The sequence below is a fragment of the Nycticebus coucang genome, chromosome 18 (assembly GCF_027406575.1).
Source record: "Nycticebus coucang isolate mNycCou1 chromosome 18, mNycCou1.pri, whole genome shotgun sequence".
Lineage (NCBI taxonomy): Eukaryota > Metazoa > Chordata > Mammalia > Primates > Lorisidae > Nycticebus > Nycticebus coucang.
Genome location: NC_069797.1, coordinates 51,394,918 through 51,412,834, shown reverse-complemented (window position 1 = coordinate 51,412,834; position 17,917 = coordinate 51,394,918). Strand labels below are relative to the sequence as shown.

Below are 17,917 nucleotides of genomic sequence, written 5' to 3'. Positions count from 1 at the left end.
GGTTTGTGACATACAAAAGTATAAATGTAGTGACAGCCGACCATTTAGTAGAAACGAGCCTTGCCTTTACATAGCTTTGTGTAACTAGAAAAGGCTGTCTTCTCTCTCCCCACCCCCCAGCCTATTCCTTTAGGCATGCAGATAACCGTTCCCCCCAACTTCCCATTTCTCCTCATTCCACCAGGGAACCCTGACTTAGGAACAAAGAAGTCCTATGAAGAGGAGGTCTCAAGTACCCATCAGCAGCCATTTGATGATGGCAGGTAGGTCTGATGCTAAAAAGAGGTTGTATCCAGCAGAACCCAATTCCATAGGAATCCAAGCTCCAAGGCTGGGAGGCAGCAGGTGCTGAGGACAAGCTCACTGCTGAGAGTCGGTCTGGAGGACCCACTGGAAGATCTCGTGGCGGCGTAGACCCTGGACGGCGTTGTCATAGATGGTGTTCACACTGGTGCAGAGGGGCTGCTGCTGCAACTCTGTCACCCGACAGGCAACCAGCCCACCTGCCACACATAATAGCAACAGTGGCAGCAGCAGCTTCAGCACAGCCCAGGATCGAGTGTGTTTCCGGGGTGGTGGCTTGCGGGGGCGGGAGCCAGACTTAGATTCTAGAGGAACAAGTCACAATAGACAAAACAAATTTAGTCCGTTAAGGAGATCCACTCTACCAATCTGTATTAGTGCCCTCCATACACATCCCCTCTTCAAACAAAGACTTCCCAGATCCTGAAGAAAAAAATGTTTTAAGAATATCTGAACTCTAGCCGGGCGTTGTGGCGGGCGCCTGTAGTCCCAGCTACTCGGGAGGCTGAGGCAAGAGAATCGCTTAAGCCCAGGAGTTGGAGGTTGCTGTGAGCTGTGTGAGGCCACGGCACTCTACCGAGGGGCCATAAAGTGAGACCCTGTCTCTACAAAAAAAAAAAAAAAAAAGAATATCTGAACTCTTAAAACCCTTGCCATTCAGAGATGGGAACAGAAATGCCTTTCCTCTTGAATCTCTAGGGAGTACATTTGAATGTGAGACTCGTTCTGAAAGTCTCAGGTAGCTCACAGTCCCCAGTGCCCTAAGTTCTCCCTGGTAACAAGCCTTTGGGGAAATACTCTAGGCAAACAGATTTATTAGTAATGCCACAATCATTATGTAATATGTATATAAAAAGCCTAGAAGGCAATACAACACACTACTGTAAATACTGACATTTGCTAGGAACAGGGATTACAGACAATTGCTATTCTCTGATATATATGTCTTTTCTAAATTCTCTTCGATGAACATATATTTTTAATTGGAAAAAAATTGGTTTTGAGATTTGGGGGGAAAAGGATTTTTTATTTTCTCTTTTTTTAGAGACAAAGTCTCATCTTATCGCCCTTGGTAGAGTCTCGTGGCGTCACAGCTCACAGCAACCTCAAACTCTTAGGCTTAAGCAATTCTCTTGCCTCAGCCTCCCAAGTAGCTGGGACTACAGGTGCCCACCACAACACCCGGCTATTTTTTTGTTGCGGTTGCCATTGTTGTTTTAGGTGGCCAGGGCTGGGTTCAAACCCACCAGCCTCAGTGTATGTGACTAGCGCTCTACCCACTGAGCTATGGGTGCTGCCCTTTGGGCAAGATGTTTAAAAATTTGAGCATTCACAATGGCAAGAAGTGTACAACCCTATTGTCTCATTTAACCCTTATCACTAACTAAATATGATCCTCATTTTTGACAAGGAAATAAAAAGGACAATGGTGAGATTAGGCAACTTGCTCAAGGCAAAAGTGAACAAGGACAGGGACACAGGCTCTATCTATCCGCTATATGAGAGACCCTACCCCTCACGTGCTTCACCCTTTTGACCCAGAGGTTACATGATCCTCCCTAGCATGTAGTAGCCACATCACTAGTGGACATATTCCAGCAAAGCACAAAAATGTGTTTTTCTTTCTTTCTTTTTTTTTTTTAGAGACAGAGTCTCACTTGATGGCCCTCAGTAGAGTGCCGTGGCATCACACAGCTCACAGCAACGTCCAGCTCCTGGGCTTAAGCGATTCTCTTGCCTCAGCCTCCCGAGTAGCTGGGACTACAGGTGCCCACCATAGCACCCGGCTATTTTTTTGTTGCAGTTTGGCCAGGGCTGGGTTTGAACCCGCCACCCTCGGCATATGGGGCTGGCGCCCTACTCACTGAGCCACAGGCGCCGCCCTTTTCTTTCTTTTTTTTGAGAAAAATCTCACTATGTCACCCTTGGTAGAGAGCCGTTGTGTCACAGCTCACAGCAACCTCAAACTCTTGGGCTTAAGTTATTCTCTTGCCTCATCCTCCCAAGTAGCTGGAATTACAGGCACCCACAACAACACCCAGCTATTTTTTTGTTATTGCTATTGTTGTTTAGCAAGGCCCTGGCCGGGTTCAAACCCATCAGCCCTGGTGCATGTGGCCAACGCCCTAAGCACTTAACTACAGGCACAGAGCTGAAAATGTGTTTCTCTATACATTGTGGCTACCTGACAACTCTGGTGTTCAAGCAGAAAGGGTGGTCTGTTTTGACTTAGGTGAAAAGAAACACAGGCATTGCTGACTTTACAGAGAGAAACCACCCACTATACTTCAAAAATGGTATGAGGGAGTATGTCACCCTTGGTAGAGTGCCATACTGTCACAGCTCACAGCAACCTCTAACTCTTGGACTTAAGTGATTCTTTTGCCTCAGCCTCCCAAGTAGATGGGACTACAGGCACCCGCCACAACGCCCGGCTATTTCTTGTTGTAGTTGTCATTTTTTAGCAGGCCCAGGCCAGGTTTGAACCCCACAGCACCGGTGTATGTGGTGGGCACCATAACCACTGAGCTACAGGCGCCAAACCAGGGACCTTTTTTTTTCTTTTTTAAAGACACTGTATCTCACTATGTTCCCCAGGCCGGTCTCAAACTCCCGGTTCAAGCAATGCTCCCACCTCAGCCTCCTGAACACCTGGGACCACAGGTACTTGCCAATGCACCAGGCTATGAGAGACTTTTTTATTTTTCTTATAGAGAGTTTCACTTTATCGACCACAGTAGAGTGCTGTCCTGTCGCAGCTCACAGCAACCTCCAACTCCTGGGCTTAGGCGATTCCCTTGCCTCAGCCTCCGGAGTAGCTGGGACTACAGGCACCCGCCACAATGCCCTGCTATTTTTTTGTTGCAGTTTGGCCGGGGATGGGTTTGAACCCGCCACCCTCGGTATACAGGGCCGGCACCCTGCCCACTGAGCCACAGGCACTGCCCAAGAGACTTTTTTTTTTTTTTTTGGCCGGGGTTAGGTTTGAACCCACCACCTCTGGCATATGGGACCAGCACCCTACTCCTTGAGCCACAGGCGCCACCCGACTTTTTTTTTTTTTGAGACAAAGTCTATGTCGCATTAGGTAGAATGGAATGACGTCATAGCTCAAATTCTTGGGCTCAGGTAATCCTCTTACCTCAGCCTCCCAAGTAGCTGGGATTACAGAATTACAGGTGCCTGATAATGCCTGGCTAAGGCTGGTCTTGAACTCCTGACCTCAAGCAATCCACCTGCCTTGGCCTCCCAGAATGCTACCATGACAGGCATGAACCACCACGCCTGGCCTATGAGAGACTTTTAAAAGTAACTTAATCATGTCTGATTTTTGCCTATCTCAGTTACTTTAGAATTTCACCCGTCAGACTCCTGGGTATACTCTAAGACACATTTACCAAAATATCTGTACAAAAGTACAGGGGCATAAGGGAAACAAACCAGGAGGAAACTATCTCCCCAGGAGAATTCCCTGTTCTCTAAAACCAAACTCTCAGGGCCTTATTTCCTTCACATTCTTCCGGTTTTATAGTTTATCTGACAGAGGTTTGCAAACTCACTATACAAGTGAAGTCTCTCCACTGTACCCCTGCTGTAACTTCGCAACAGAAAGAAAACTTACTCGGGGCCTGATTTGTTTCCTTCTTAGGTTTCTTCTCCTGCTCCCGCTTGGATGCTTTGAGGGCGTCATACTCCTTTCTCCGACGCTCCTTCTCTTCTGCCTTCTCCCGCTTCCGCAATTCCCGTTCCTGAGCTTCCTTAGCTCGCTGCTTGGCCTCACGCTTCTTTTCTGCCTCTACCAAAAATATACCAAAACATAACTTCTCTCCCACAAACCCTTCAGCAGTTTGCTTTCTCGGATGATTAAAAGTATGGATTCAGTTGCCTTTTTCTTTATGCCATGGGTCACATAAGAAATAGACAAAGGAAATAGCCATCTTTCTGCTTTCCAGAAGAAGCCCTCACTAAATATAATAAGCTGCTCTCAAGGTTTGCTGGGTTGATTCTTACTGGGGGGGTTCCTGGCCCCAAACAGCAGAGATTAGAGTAAATAACTAAGGGGAAGCCATGAAAGGCATGAGTGATACATGGTGCTCTTCTATAATTAGGCTATTAATTCAGAAGGCATAGCAACTAACAGCTTTCTGGAACTCAACTGTGAAAAGAAACCATGGCAGTGTGGAGTTTATGGGATTCCTATCTTCCCAAGCTTTAGAAATGAATATGGCAGAAGGAAGGCAAGTTAGAAGAGAGAATGAACACTCAAGTTTAAGGTTAGAGACGATGGCAATGTTCTAAAAAAGTAAGACCGGGCGGCGCCTGTGGCTCAAGGAGTAGGGCGCCGGTCCCATATGCCGGAGGTGGTGGGTTCAAACCCAGCCCCGGCCCCAAAAAAAAAAGATAAAAAAGTAAGACCAAAAGTCTGTCAGAGTAACTCTGGACTTGAACTCAAGAACACATCAGATGTACTTAACAGCCCAAGTATGTTTACAAACTTCCAAATTACAACTTCTAAATTATTGGGTTCTAAAAATGCACTTTCAAATTAGTTATTTGGAAATCTGAAATACATTTTTCCAAAGCCAGAATGCCATAAATGCTGGTCCCTTTAGGGCTTAAAAGCTGATTTGAGCAATAATACAGCTGAATGGTAGTATTCTAAGTACTGTAGCTTTCCACTGCTTCCCTACACACAAACAAGCTCTTAGTTCCAGCTGGGCACTGAGAATGCCAAGAACATACTACACCCAGCCTCTAGGGAACATGTGCTGTCAAGAAATGAAAGCAGCACGGGGCAGAGTAAATATGGGAATGTGTTGCCACCGTGGCCATGCACAATAAAGGACAGCTGTAACTCAGCATTCTGATCTCAGTGCCTGTAATCAAATTCGTCCCTCTGTGACCACAGTAGATCTCCAGTAAGGGGACTCAGAAATCAGCCAGCAAGTCAACAGGGTGCCTGCTATGTGCTAGGAGTTGTTCTTTTTTTCTCTTGTACAGACAAGGTCTCACCATGATGCCCAGGCTGGTCTCAAACTCCTGACCTCAAGTGCTCTTCCCTCCTTGGCCTATCAATGTGCTGGCATTATAGATGTGAGTCCCTGGGCCATGCCAGGAGTTGTTCTAAGTGTTCAAGATGCAGCAGTGGAAAAGACAGGTCAGGTTCTAGTACTTACATCATTTACTTTCTGCTATTTTTTTTTTTTTTTTTTGAGATAGAATCTCACTTTGTCACCCTCGATAAGAGTGTTGTGGCATCATAGCTCACAGCAACCTCCCTCTCTTGGACTCAAGTGATTCTCTTGCCTCAGCCTCCCAAGTAGCTGGGACCATGCCTGGCTCTCGCTCTGGTTCAGACTGGTCTTGAACCTGTGAGGCAATCTACCCATCTCAGCCTCCCAGAGTGCTAGGATTATAGGCCTGAGGTACCACACCCAGCCTATACCATTTATTTTCTAGTGAGAGAGCCAGACAATAAACAAAGGAACACAGAGTAAAGAAGACAGTGACTTGGCTGGCGTGATGGCTCACCCCCGTAATCCCAGCACTCTTGGGAGGCCGAGGCAGGTAGATTGCCAGAGCTCATGGGTTTGAGATCAGCATGCACAAGAGCAAGGCCCTGTCTCTAAAAATAGCTGGGAGTTGTGGTGGGCACCTATAGTCCCAGCTACTCAGAAGGCTGAGGCAAGAGAATCACCTGAGCCCAGGAGTTGGAGGTTGCTATGAGCTATGACTCCAGGGCACTCTACTGAGGGCAATAAAGTGAGACTGTGTCTCAAAAAAAAAAAAAAAGTCAGGCTCAGCACCCACAGTACAATGGTTACAGTGCCAGCCACATACAAGGGGCTGGCAGGTTCAAACCCAGCCCCAGCCTGCTAAATAACAATGACAACTACAACAAAAAATAGCCGGGCATGGTGGCGGGTGCCTGCAGTCCCAGCTACTTGGGAGGCTGAGGCAAGAGAATCGCTTAAGCCCAAAAGTTTGAGGTTGCTGTGAGCTGTGACACCACAGCACTCTATCAACACAGGAGACTGTCTCAGAAAAAAAAAAAAGACAGTGACATGTGTTATAAAGAAAACACTAGAGGGTATGACATAGTGACAGGATAGCCTTTCTAGTCTGGGTGGTTCTGAAAGGAGTAAGGTTAACCCAAGGCGACATTTGAGACAAGAGGGATTATATGAAGCTAGCCATGTAGAAACTGTAGGCAGAAGAAACCCGAACAGTGAGATTAGAGTTGGATGTTCAAGCAACAGGAGAGGCTTGTGTGGCTGGAGTTAATGGCTTGGTTGGCTTTGTGTGTGAAGCAAGGCCAGAGAGGCGGGTAGGCAGGCTTGAGCCAAAATGGGTCTTGTTGGCCACATCACTGAGTTTGGATTTCATTCCAAGTTCAATGGGACACCATTAGAGGGTTTAAGCAAATAGCAGTATAACTCATATATGTTTTACAGAGATCTCCCAGGCTACTGTGTAGAGAATGGGTTAATGGAGATGGTGCAATTATGGAGATACATTAGGAGGCATTCTGGTCCTTGGAGTGAAGGCTGGTTACAGATGTGGTACTAGAGGTACAGAAACTGGTTGTGTGTTCCTTGTGAGAATCCCATACAGGACTTGATGACAGACTGGATATGGGGGGAATTACAAAAGAAAGGAATCATGAACATCTTTCCTATTTCAGACTTGAAATGACTTCCTATTATTTGAAGGAATGCTGGGAGGGACTGAAAGGAGTCACAAGTCTGTTTCAGCCATGTTCTACATGAGATGGCTATTAACCCTCCAAGCAGAGACAAAGACAAGCAGATAGACTGTGACTCTGGAGTTCCACAGAAAAGGCAGGATTGGAAAGAGATTGATTAGACAGACAGGATACCATCTACCAACGCACTGTGCCCCTCTCTCCCCAGCTGCTCTTCCTGACTCTTCTGCTGGATTCCAGGTTCTGGAAGCACAAGGACCTGCTGGCTGGGATGAGGACCTGGAAGGTAAAGAGAAGGGAGATGGCCACCTACCTCGTTCCACTTCCAGCCGCCGCTGCCTCTCTCGCTCCTGATCCGCCTGCACGGCCTTCATGTGCTGTAGCACCTGCAAAGGAAGAAGAGAGCTCTCTGAACTACACCTAGTAGTAGTATTCACAGCTCACGTCTGCTCAGTGAAGTGTCAAAAAAGAGACTATCTTCAGGATCCTAGATTACCACGGGCCCTGGTAGCAACGCAGAGCTTAAATAGTTAACTCTTTCGGGAGGCACCTGTGGCTCAAGGAGTAGGGCGCCAGTCCCATATGCCGGAGGTGGTGGGTTCAAACCCAGCCCCGGCCAAAAACCAAAAAAAAGTTAACTCTTTCTCTGTATCATACATTACCGTGTTAACTTTAACTGGAAAAGAATCACATAAGCCCAATTCGTTAAAGTTACCAGAAAAAAATCTGTGTAACATGATGCCAACTCAAATCTGTAAAAAGTTCTTCCACTTAGGGCCTGGCATGGTGTCTCATGCCTGTAATCCCAGCACTCTGGGAGGCCGAGAAAGGTAGATTGCTTGAGCTCAGGAATTCAAGACCAGCGTGAGCAAGACCCTGTCTGTAAAAATAGCCAGGCCTTGTGGCAGGTGCCTATAGTCCCAGCTACTCGGAAGGCTGAGGCAAGAGGATCACTTGAACCCAGGAGTTTGAGGTTGCTGTGAGATATAATGCCATGGTACCCTACCAAAGGCGACAAAGTGAGACTTGGTCTCAAAAAGAAAAGTTCTTCCATTTATAATCATTCTCACATGCTTGACTTCATATAATCTTCCCAGCAACAACTTGAAGTCAGCATTTCCTCCAACATTTTTCCTGACCGCCCCTCTTTTGGTATGTTAGGTCCCCCTCCCACTCCTATTCAATATAGCAGTGGTCCCCAATCTTTTTTAGCAGCAGGGCCTGGTTTCATGGAAGATGATTTTTGCACAGACTGAGGGCAGGGGGTGAGATGGTTTCAGGACGATTCCAGTGTATTGTATCTCCACCTCAGATCATCAGACATTAGATTCTTACAAGGAACACACAACCTAGATCCCTTGAATGCACATGTGGTTTACAATAAAGTAGGTGATCCTATGAGAATCTAAAACTGCTGCTGATCTAACAGGAGGCAGAGCTCAGGCGGTGATGTGAGCAATGGGGAGCAGCTATAAATACAGGTGAAGCTTAGCTGTTCCCTCGCCTTCTGCTGCTCACCTCCTGCTGTGCAGCCAGTTTCCTAATAAGCCACAGACAGGGACTGTACAGGTCTGCCACCCAGGGGTTGGGGACACAAGATACTGCAATTACTTGCTCCCCATCTGTCTCAATCATAACACTGCAAGGGCAGAAATGGTGTTCTGTCTGTAGGTAACCCAGGTGGCCATAACTAGCACAGAACTCAGCTCATCACAGGCATCCAATACATGCATGATGAATGATTGATTAGATTTTCATTTCAAAAGGAAGAAAACCAAGATTGGTTCCTATAGCTCAGTGGTTAGGGCACGGGCCACATACAATGGGGCTGGTGGGTTCAAACCCAGCCTGGGCCTGCTAGAACAGCAATGATAACTACAACAAAAAAAATAGCCAGGCATCGTGGCGGGCACCTGTAGTCCCAGCTACTTGGGAGGCTGAGGCAAGAGAATCGCTTGAGCCCAAGAGTTTGAGGTTGCTGTGCACTGTGATAACACAGGACTCTACCAGGGGTGGCAGCTTGAGACTCTGTCTCAAAAAAATAAATAAAATAAAATAAATAAAAATTTAAAAAAAGAAGAAAACCAAGATAGATAGGGTGATTAGTACACTGCACATGGCTAGAAACTAGCATAGCTAAGTCCTGCGTGCTAATCCTCTGAGTTCTTAGAGCAGAGCTTATTCTACTCACTTTCACCAATTGTACAGAGAAGAGCTCTAAGACAAGAGCCCAAATACAACACCCCACTACTTGGCACTCTGAGCTCCCCTAATCCTCATCAACTCGCTCATGGATAACCTCTAATTAATGTGACAAAGATTCTCACTATGGGCTCAGGGCCCGTAGCACAGTGGTTATGGAACCAGCCACATACACCTAGGGTGGCAGACGCCTGTAGTCCCAGCTACTTGGGAGGCTGAGGCAGGAGACTCGCTTAAGCACAAGAGTTGGAGGTTGCTGTGAACTGTGATGCCATGGCACTTTACCAAGGGCAACACAGTGCAACTCTGTCTCACTATGGACACAGTTGTAGGAGAAGACAAAAAGTCTTTTTTGTCTGTATTTTTTTTAAAGCTGGTATTACTCAGATGTAGGGGACAGAGTAATTGGAGCCCACGGTAATCCTGACTACCACTTACTATGTGACCTTACCTAGTGACTTAACCTTTTCTGAGCCAATTTTCTCATCTGGAAAACAGACATAAGATATACTTCTCTAGCCTGCTGTGATGATTAAATAACTTATCTCATACTGGCTGACTAGCATAATCTCTGGCATTACATCTCCTCAAGAAATATTGCTGGCCGGGCACAGTGGCTTACGCCTGTAATGCTAGCACTCTGGGAGGCCGAGTTGGGTGGATGGCCTGAGCTCAGGATTTTGAGACCATCCTGAGCCAGAGCAAGACCTCCTCTCTAAAAATAGTTGGGCATTGTGGTGGGTGCCTATAGTCCCAGCTACTTGGGAGGCTGAGGCAAGAGAATAGCTTAAGCCCAGGAGTTTGAGGTTGCTATGAGCTATGACATCACAGCAAGGGTGACAAAGTGAGACACTGTCTCCAAAAAAAAAAAAATACTGCTACTTATCTTGTTTACCACATGAGTAAGAGAAAAGAAAGAAACTCTGAACTGTTCTAAGCTAAGATGGCAAAAGGGTCTTATTTCACTACTGCACTAAATAGCCTACAGGATAAGCGTATGTATTCAAACCTAATTCCTCTTATTCTTGGAACCGTCAGACCACAAACAGCCATCATAAGAAGGACTGAGAGAAGCAGGCCTCCAAAAAGATCTCCCTTAAAAGCCTTGTCTGAAGCCACTAGGAATCCTGTCCTGACTTGAACCTCCTCGCACCTCTCCCTAGGGAGTCAAGCTAACAAAAATGGCTGCTCAACAAGGAGTTGCAGGAATCTGGAGGAAGGGTAAGTATGATGGTGAGAGGCAGCCCTAGTTCAAAGTCCCTACTTCAAATATTGACTCTGAACTCCGAATATTAAATAAGCATTAACCATTCAGTTGATCTTAGGATAAAAACTGGTTAGAAACATTCCTCTTTACCTTGGCTATGAGTGCTACCATCAGGAGTTGATGGTCTGAAAACAAAGGCAGTTCAGAAATGAGACAGACTCACCTAGTCTAAACTGTGAGCAGCTGGAGGACAGATTTTATCTACCTACCTTAGTTCACAGCATACAGTAAGCACTTGAATATTATTGAACAAACTGGTTTTAAAAGGTGCTAAACTGATGTACTAAACTGATGATTAGCTCATAACCCATATATAAGGTCAGAGCTGGGAAGGCCTAAATAATTCCTAGAGACAAGAGACCTCATTCTGACCGGCCCAAGCCACATTCCTTACAAAGCCTGAAGATTTGCTGCGGCTCTGAGGCAGCAGTGTCAGGGACCACGGCTTTATTTTTATTTTGAGACAGAGTCTCAAGCTGTCAACTTGGGTAAAGTGGCATGGCGTCACAGCTCACAGCAACCTCAAACTCTTGGGCTCAAGCGATTCTCTTGCCTCAGCCTCCCAAGTAGCTGGGACTACAGGTGCCCACCACAACAACTGACTATTTTTTTTGTTGCAGCTGTCATTGTTGTTTTAGCTGGCGCAGGCTGGGTTCGAACCCACAAGCCCTGGTGTACGTGGCCAGTGCCCTACCCACTGAGCTACAGGCACCGCTGGACCATGGCTTTAGTTACCACATACACACTATGCTGCCTAGAGCTTTGTATGGAAGGTATAATGAGAATACAAAAAGCCTTTGCACTCAAAAATTATATTATTATTTTTTTAGAGACAGAGTCAATCACTTTGTCACCCTCAGTAGAGTGCAATGGTGTCACAGCTCACAGCAACCTCCAGCTCTTGGGCTTAGGCGATTCTTTTGCCTCAGCCTCAAGAGTAGCTGGGACCACAGGCACCTGCCACAACACCCGGTATTTTTTTGTTGCAATTTGGCCAGGTCCAAGTTTGAACCCGCCACCCTCACTATATGGAACCAGCACCCTACTCACTAAGCCACAGGCGCCGGCCCAAAAATTATTTTTGTATGTCAAAAACCATGTGATATGATAAATTTCATACAGTTCCACATATTATCTATTGAATAAAGGAATGGATTAATGAAAGGTGTGTATATGCTGAGAATTTGTTGTGTCAGAGAAAAATGAAAGTAATACCCACTTAGAGTTCTGAGGATTATGAGATGGTAGATGTAAAGCATCTAGGACAAAGGAAGAATTATCAATGGTAGCTACTGTTAGTCTTCAGAACAGACCTCATTCCTAAAGCACCAAGGGTTGTGTTTTGTTTCTTTTTGGACGTAAGGTCTCACTTTGTCTCCCAGGCTGGAGTACAGTGGCCTCCTCACAGCATACTGCAACCTGAAACTCCTAGGTTCAAGTGATCCTCCTGCCTCAGCCTCCTGAGTTGCTGGAACTATAGGCATGCACCACCACGCCTAGCTAATTTATCTATTTTTTGTATAGATGGGATTCTCACTCTTTCAGGTTGATCCCAAACTCCTGGCCTCAAATGATCCTCCCACCTCAGCTAATAGTGCTAAGACTGTAAGCATGAGCCACTGCACCCTACCCTAAAAAGGATTTTACTGATCACTTGTACTATTCTCATCTAAGGGAAATCAGTTGTCTTATTAGCTACTGGGTTATGTTAACTTTGTGCTTGAATTTTTTTTTTTTTTTTTTTTGAGGCTGAGTCTCATTCTATTGCCCTGGATAGAGTGCCACAGCATCATCGTAGCTCACAGCAACCTCAAACTCTTGGGCTTGAGCAATCCTCTTGCCTCAGCCTCCTGAGTAGCTGGGATGTGCTTCATATAACAATGGGTGATGAAGATGAAGAAATTATATAAGCAACTCTGAGCTAATGATAAGAAAAAAAGCTATTACTTTTGATTCACAGTGGAGACTTGTCATTACACACTGAACTTACATTAATGCTAGTATTTAAAGTTTTTTTTTTTTGTTCAACATTCTCCCTAAACATAACAAGTCATCTGGTGCTCAGCTGAAGCAGCAGCAACCTGTTCCAAAGTTAGAAGGAAAAAAATGACTGTAGTTGGAGTTACTGAGAGATGGGTACAGTGCTGTTCTTAATGAGCAGGTAAGGCATCTTCAGGGTTATGGACCACTGGCAGTGTCTGCCTTGTATGCTGCCTTTAGTGCCTCACTCCTACATCAGGTGACTCAAGTGTAATCAAATGCCAGGTCTGCCCAGAATGTGGTGTTCTGGTTTCTTTTTTTCTTTTTTTAAGAGAGAGGGGTATCCTTATGCTGTTAACGCTGATCTCAATCATTTGAGCTCAAGTGATCCTCCTATCTCAGCCTCCCTAGTAATAGCCAGAACTACAGGCACGTACCATTGTACCCATTTTTTTTGTCCTAGTTTCCTAAGAAAGGAAGTATTACTAGAGCAGAAGATGGTCTTATTCTTATTATAAAGTAAATGTACAAACAAAGGTCTCTGATTGACAGCCTCATAATGGACATATTTCACTGAGACCTTAGTGCTTTTATCAACACACAGCTACAGGTGCCCTGGGAGGCCCGTATGAGAAGAGTGGAAAGTCCTGGGGGAGTGTGAGGAGACACCTGGGAGCATCATGCTTACCTTGTTTGCACACTGCTTACATTGCTTCTCATCCAAGCAATCACCTGCCACCTTGGCTAGGACAGGATCCAGGGGATTATCCTTCAGGTCTAGCCACTTTAGATTCTAAAGAAATGGGCAAAGAAGCCAATTAAGCCTGAGTTCATATATACAGTCCCTCAAAGTGGAACAAAATGAGCAGGATGAAAGCTCCTCTGTATTCTACCTACAGGGAAAGCCAGCTGAGGCAGGATCAACAAGGTGATACTTCTGTCAGCCCTTCTCATGGCTGTGCATCATCAGAGCCTGAGCCTTCTCCCACACCTGGCCGCAAAACACTGGTTTGTGAATTATTACCTTGAGCTGAGCAAAGCTGACAGGTAGGGTGACCAGCCTGTTGTTGAGGAGATCCAAGTGCTGGAGATTGACCAGACGGCCAAAGTCTGCCGGCAACTGCTGCAGCTTGTTCTTACTCAGGTCTAGCTTCACTAGGTGTGTGAGGCCACAGAAATCCGACTAGAACCCAAAGAGAGAATACTTAGGCATTGGGCTCACACATTTTGGTGTAACAGTTTGAAAGTTCCCAAGTCAAAGGTTCCTCCACATAAATCCAGATGCTTCCTTTACCAGCTCCTCAAATGAAAATGGAAAGATGCTTGCCACTCCTGGTGCTTATTACCAAGATATGCACATAAACAAAAGGACTTAAAGCAAGCCCAAAATATGTGTGTATTCTTTTGTCCTCAGCTCTCCCTCTAGCCTGTCCTCCACACAGCTTCTGGAATGACTGGGGACGTATTCTGTCGTCCCACAGCACCCTATGCCAACCTTCCATAGGATCTGTCAAAACAGTGCACCTACCCATTTTCCTAAAAGATCAGACACTATTTGAGTATTCAGTCTTACTCTTTTTTGATACTTACAGCACACTTAGCATAGGTGCTCCATGAGTGTTCTTGGAAGAACTGACTGAACAGGCTGGGACCCATTCTACCCATATCCTGCCTCTTCTTCAGCACAGGCCAAACCATCCTCTTAACATTAAACCTTTGCTGAGTGCCCATCTGAAAGTGATGGCACTATCTCAGCTACTGAGGCATTATTCATGCTCTCTGGAGACTTGTAAACACCAGTGAATCTATACTGCAGAGTGAAATGAAAATTGTCAGCATAGAAAACAACAAACTCAGGTTGATAAATGCACTTGGGGTGTGCTGAATGACTTTCTGGCACAGAGTACAGCAGGTGTGCAGCTGCAAACTATCCATCTTTAATTAAACACAAAATACTTCCTGGAAGAAGTGGGATCGCAGATGCTTTTTGAATGTTAGAAATGGGTTTTGATGAACTGTAGGAAGATGTTATAGCATTCTCAGGAGAATACTGAAAGGGGTATGGACCAATGATCCAATGGAGAAACTGCCAACTTCTGGACTCGAGCCCTGAGCCAGAACCCAATAGGAAGCTATCCTAGAGTACAGCAAAGAGTGGCACAACCAGAGTGTTGGGTGGAAGAGGCAACAATGACAGCAAACATAGACCTGACCATGCAGAAGGATGCCATGGAGGAGAAACCAGGCATTACCCAGGGAGGCTGAGGGGCTGAATGAATCCAGTGTCTACACAGTTGAAAAGGAGAAGTAGGAGATGAACAAGAAAAATCCAAGATCTGACCACAGATTGGATGTTCTGAACAAAAAAGTAGCAAATTTCAATTGAAGTCCTTGTTTGGGAGGATGATAAGGTAGTTCTATAAAATCATATTCTTCATTTTTTCCCATCAAAAGATGCCCAAGGAAACTCTTTACAGCTTTCTCCCTAGAACGCAGAACAATTTATGAAGTGATCTCTAGCCTCCTCTATACAATAGGGAGGTAAACTATTTTCCAGAAGAATAAAATAAGGAGGAAAAAAGATGAGCCTAGTAAAGACTCAGCCAGTATCCTGCTGACTTTAGTTTACTGTGGCCTGACTTTCCCACTGCTCTAAAGAATGAGACCTCGGGCAGCGCCTGTGACTCAAAGGGGCAGGGCACTGGCCCCATATGCCGGAGGTGGTAGGTTCAAACCCAGCCCTGGCCAAAAACTGCAAAAAAAAAAAAAAAAAAAAGAATGAGAACTCTAGCTGGATTCTCTTCCCACTGAAATAAACCACCCCACTCTACCCTGCTCCCCTCCCCACCAACACACTTGGATTTAGCTGCAGACTGCCTGTAGACCTATCCTGAAATTATGCCTTCTGACATCCACCCACCCCGTACCTATCACCAAAACAGGAAGGAGAGGCATCCAGGATGCCAGAAGGAGTCACTGCTGCTCGCCAATCTTACCGGTAGAGTAGTCAGCTTATTGCAAGACAGATCCAGTACGGTGGCCTTTGGAAGGGCAGCCTAAGAAAAGGGATGAGAAAAACATGTCAAACCAACACCTGGCACAATTGAGTGACATCTGCTAATGAAGCATTTTCCAGAGAAAGTTCCCATGATTAGGAAAGACCTTTAAAAAAATGGTACCAAAGTATAATGTTCCTGAGGATAACAGAGGAAAAGTGACTCAGTCGAGCACAATCTAGGGAAGAATGCAAAGAGCAGGAGCTTGGCTGCTGTGGAGTATCCAAGAAAGGAAAACTTAGATTTTTAGAAATTCTTCATAGCCCTTTCAAAATATTATCTAGCAACACCCCCCCAACCCTAAAATTAGGTTCAGCAGAAACTGTGTCTCATAAAGTTTTGCAATTTTCATATTCCTCAGTTTAGAGCCTTTCTCAGAGCAGGTATTTAATGTATTACATATTGACTGAATCATGAATGAATTATTTAGTGAATGCCAGCCCAACTCTATTTTCCCATGGTGTTCAGGGCTGGAGAGACTCAGCAAAACTGATCCTTCTTTCTCCACAGGGCAGTGGTTCTCAACTTTCCTAATGCCACAGCCCTTTAATACCGTTCCTGTGGGTTGTGACCCACAGGTTGAGAGCCACTGCCCTAGGGGCAAGGCTGCACTGACCAGATCCCTGGAGTAAATGTTTTCAGACACCAGTCCTAGGGCCAAGCTGAAACACAGCTGGCCATCCTGCTGGGGTGGAAAAGGAGACAAACACTCGGGGAAGAATCTCAGACCAACCTGCACTTTCTGTCAGAAAGTCCTAAGAGTAAGGTGGCGACCATAGCTCTGTGGGTAGGGTGTCGGCCACACACACGGAGGCAGGAAGGTTCAAACCCAGCCCCAGCCTGCTAAACAACAATGACAACTGCAGCAAAAAATAGCCAGGCCTTGTGGCAGGCACCTGTAGTCCCAACTACTGGAGGCTAATGCAAGAGAATAGCTTAAGCCCAAGCCCAAGTGTTAGAGATTGCTGTGAGCTGTGACGCCCTTGGGACTCTACTGAGGGCGACATAGTGAGACTCTGTGTCAAAAACAACAAAAAAAGCAAGTCCTAAAAGTAAACTCTGACCATCTAAAACAGTTCTGGATACTACAGTGGAAAGAACATAATGATAATAGCTACATGTATCAACATTTGCTACCTTCCAAGCATCCTAAATTACAATCTCATTTAATTTCACATAAGCTCTATGATATAGAAACTATTATCACCATTTTGTAAAGGAGGAAATCTCAACATACGGACCAAATACCTTGCCAAGGGCACTCAGCTACTAAGCAAGAGGAGCCTGGAATCGTTCTAACCACACTAGGACATATCCACAGTAGAGGAAAGGCTAGACCAAATAGAACTTGTCAAAGGCACTAAGCAAAGTGGTGCATCATCCAAAGTGAGGGTAGTGTGTGGGGTGGGAAATGTGGTGGGAAAAGCAGGACTGCGGGATCCTGACAACAAACTAGGTGTGTAATCTCCCTGGAGCCTCATGCCTCAGTTTAACTAGGGTCAGGGGGTGAACAGCGTCGGTAGCAACGCAGGATTCCTGCCAGTTTTAGTGAAATTGGGATGAGACCTTGCCAGCCAAGCCAGGAGACTTTGCTCTCTCCAAGGAAGGCCGTCTCAGGACTGAGGCTGCCAGCTCAGATTGACGGCTTTCGGTTCTGAGCCACACCCAGGTCTACTGGGCGGCCTACTCCCCCCCACCCCACCGAGTCATTCATTCTTGAACACATCCAGCAACCTCTCTGTGATTCCTACTCTGGATTGGACACGGAGCTGGGTGCCTCGAAGGCCCTCCAAATGGGGGAAGATTTGCTTCTTGGCCTGCAAAAAGCCTAGGGCCCGCTAAACGGACCTTCCCTGTCTTCTGGAACTGCGCCAAAGTGACACGTGTACATCCCTGGAAGAATCTTGGAGCTGGAAGCGTCCTCCCCCGAGAGTTAGTTACATCCCCCCCCGCCTTCGTTTTAAAGACGGGGAACTAATGCTTGGGAAAGGTGGCCCATGCAGGGGCCAGGGCCAGGGCCAGGTGGTGTCCTCGAGGGACTGTACTAACCAGCTCCTTGACGGGAACCTCATTCAAGTCGCTGAGGCTCAGGTCCAGTTCGTTGCCGTCCAGCTTGTCGCGGAGGTTCCCGCCCTTGCTACCGGCCTTGGTCATGGTGGCGCCGGCTGAGCGGGCCCCGGCTCCGAGGTTCCGACGGGCAGGGGAAAAGAACAAAAAAGCCGCTTGTCGGTTCAGCGGACTCCCACCCAACCGACAACGCCTGCGCCCTCGCCGGTGCGAGACCGCCGCCGCCCGTCCGCCCGCCGGCCGCACTCGGAGCCCCGCGCCTTGCTCCCACCGGTGCTGCCGCGACGACGACCACTTCCGTGTCCACGTCACCTTCCGCGGCCACTGAGGCAGGCT

The 17,917-nt window shown here is 46.4% G+C and overlaps 1 protein-coding gene across 1 annotated transcript; it reads right to left on the bottom strand.

Annotated features, from left to right (window-relative positions):
• Positions 1 to 60: 60 nt before the first annotated feature.
• On the bottom strand, positions 61 to 17,913 carry LRRC59 (leucine rich repeat containing 59). Its single transcript, XM_053567833.1, has 7 exons — positions 17,564 to 17,913; positions 15,455 to 15,514; positions 13,483 to 13,641; positions 13,147 to 13,251; positions 7,323 to 7,395; positions 3,926 to 4,099; positions 61 to 608 (listed from the first exon to the last, which is right to left on the bottom strand). The coding sequence occupies exons 1-7, from the start codon at positions 17,666 to 17,668 to the stop codon at positions 361 to 363; spliced, it is 924 nt and encodes a 307-aa protein (XP_053423808.1). The 5' UTR covers positions 17,669 to 17,913; the 3' UTR covers positions 61 to 360.
• Between the last annotated feature and the right edge of the window lie 4 nt (positions 17,914 to 17,917).

Coding starts and splice junctions, on each gene's coding strand:
- LRRC59 (XM_053567833.1), bottom strand. CDS start 17,668: ATGACCAAGGCCGGTAGCAAGGGCGGGAACCTCCGCGACAAGCTGGAC. Junction 15,515..17,563: donor AGGTTCCCGTCAAGGAGCTG/GTTAGTACAGTC, acceptor CCCTTTTCTTAG/GCTGCCCTTCCAAAGGCCAC. Junction 13,252..13,482: donor TCAGCTTTGCTCAGCTCAAG/GTAATAATTCAC, acceptor CCATTTCTTTAG/AATCTAAAGTGGCTAGACCT.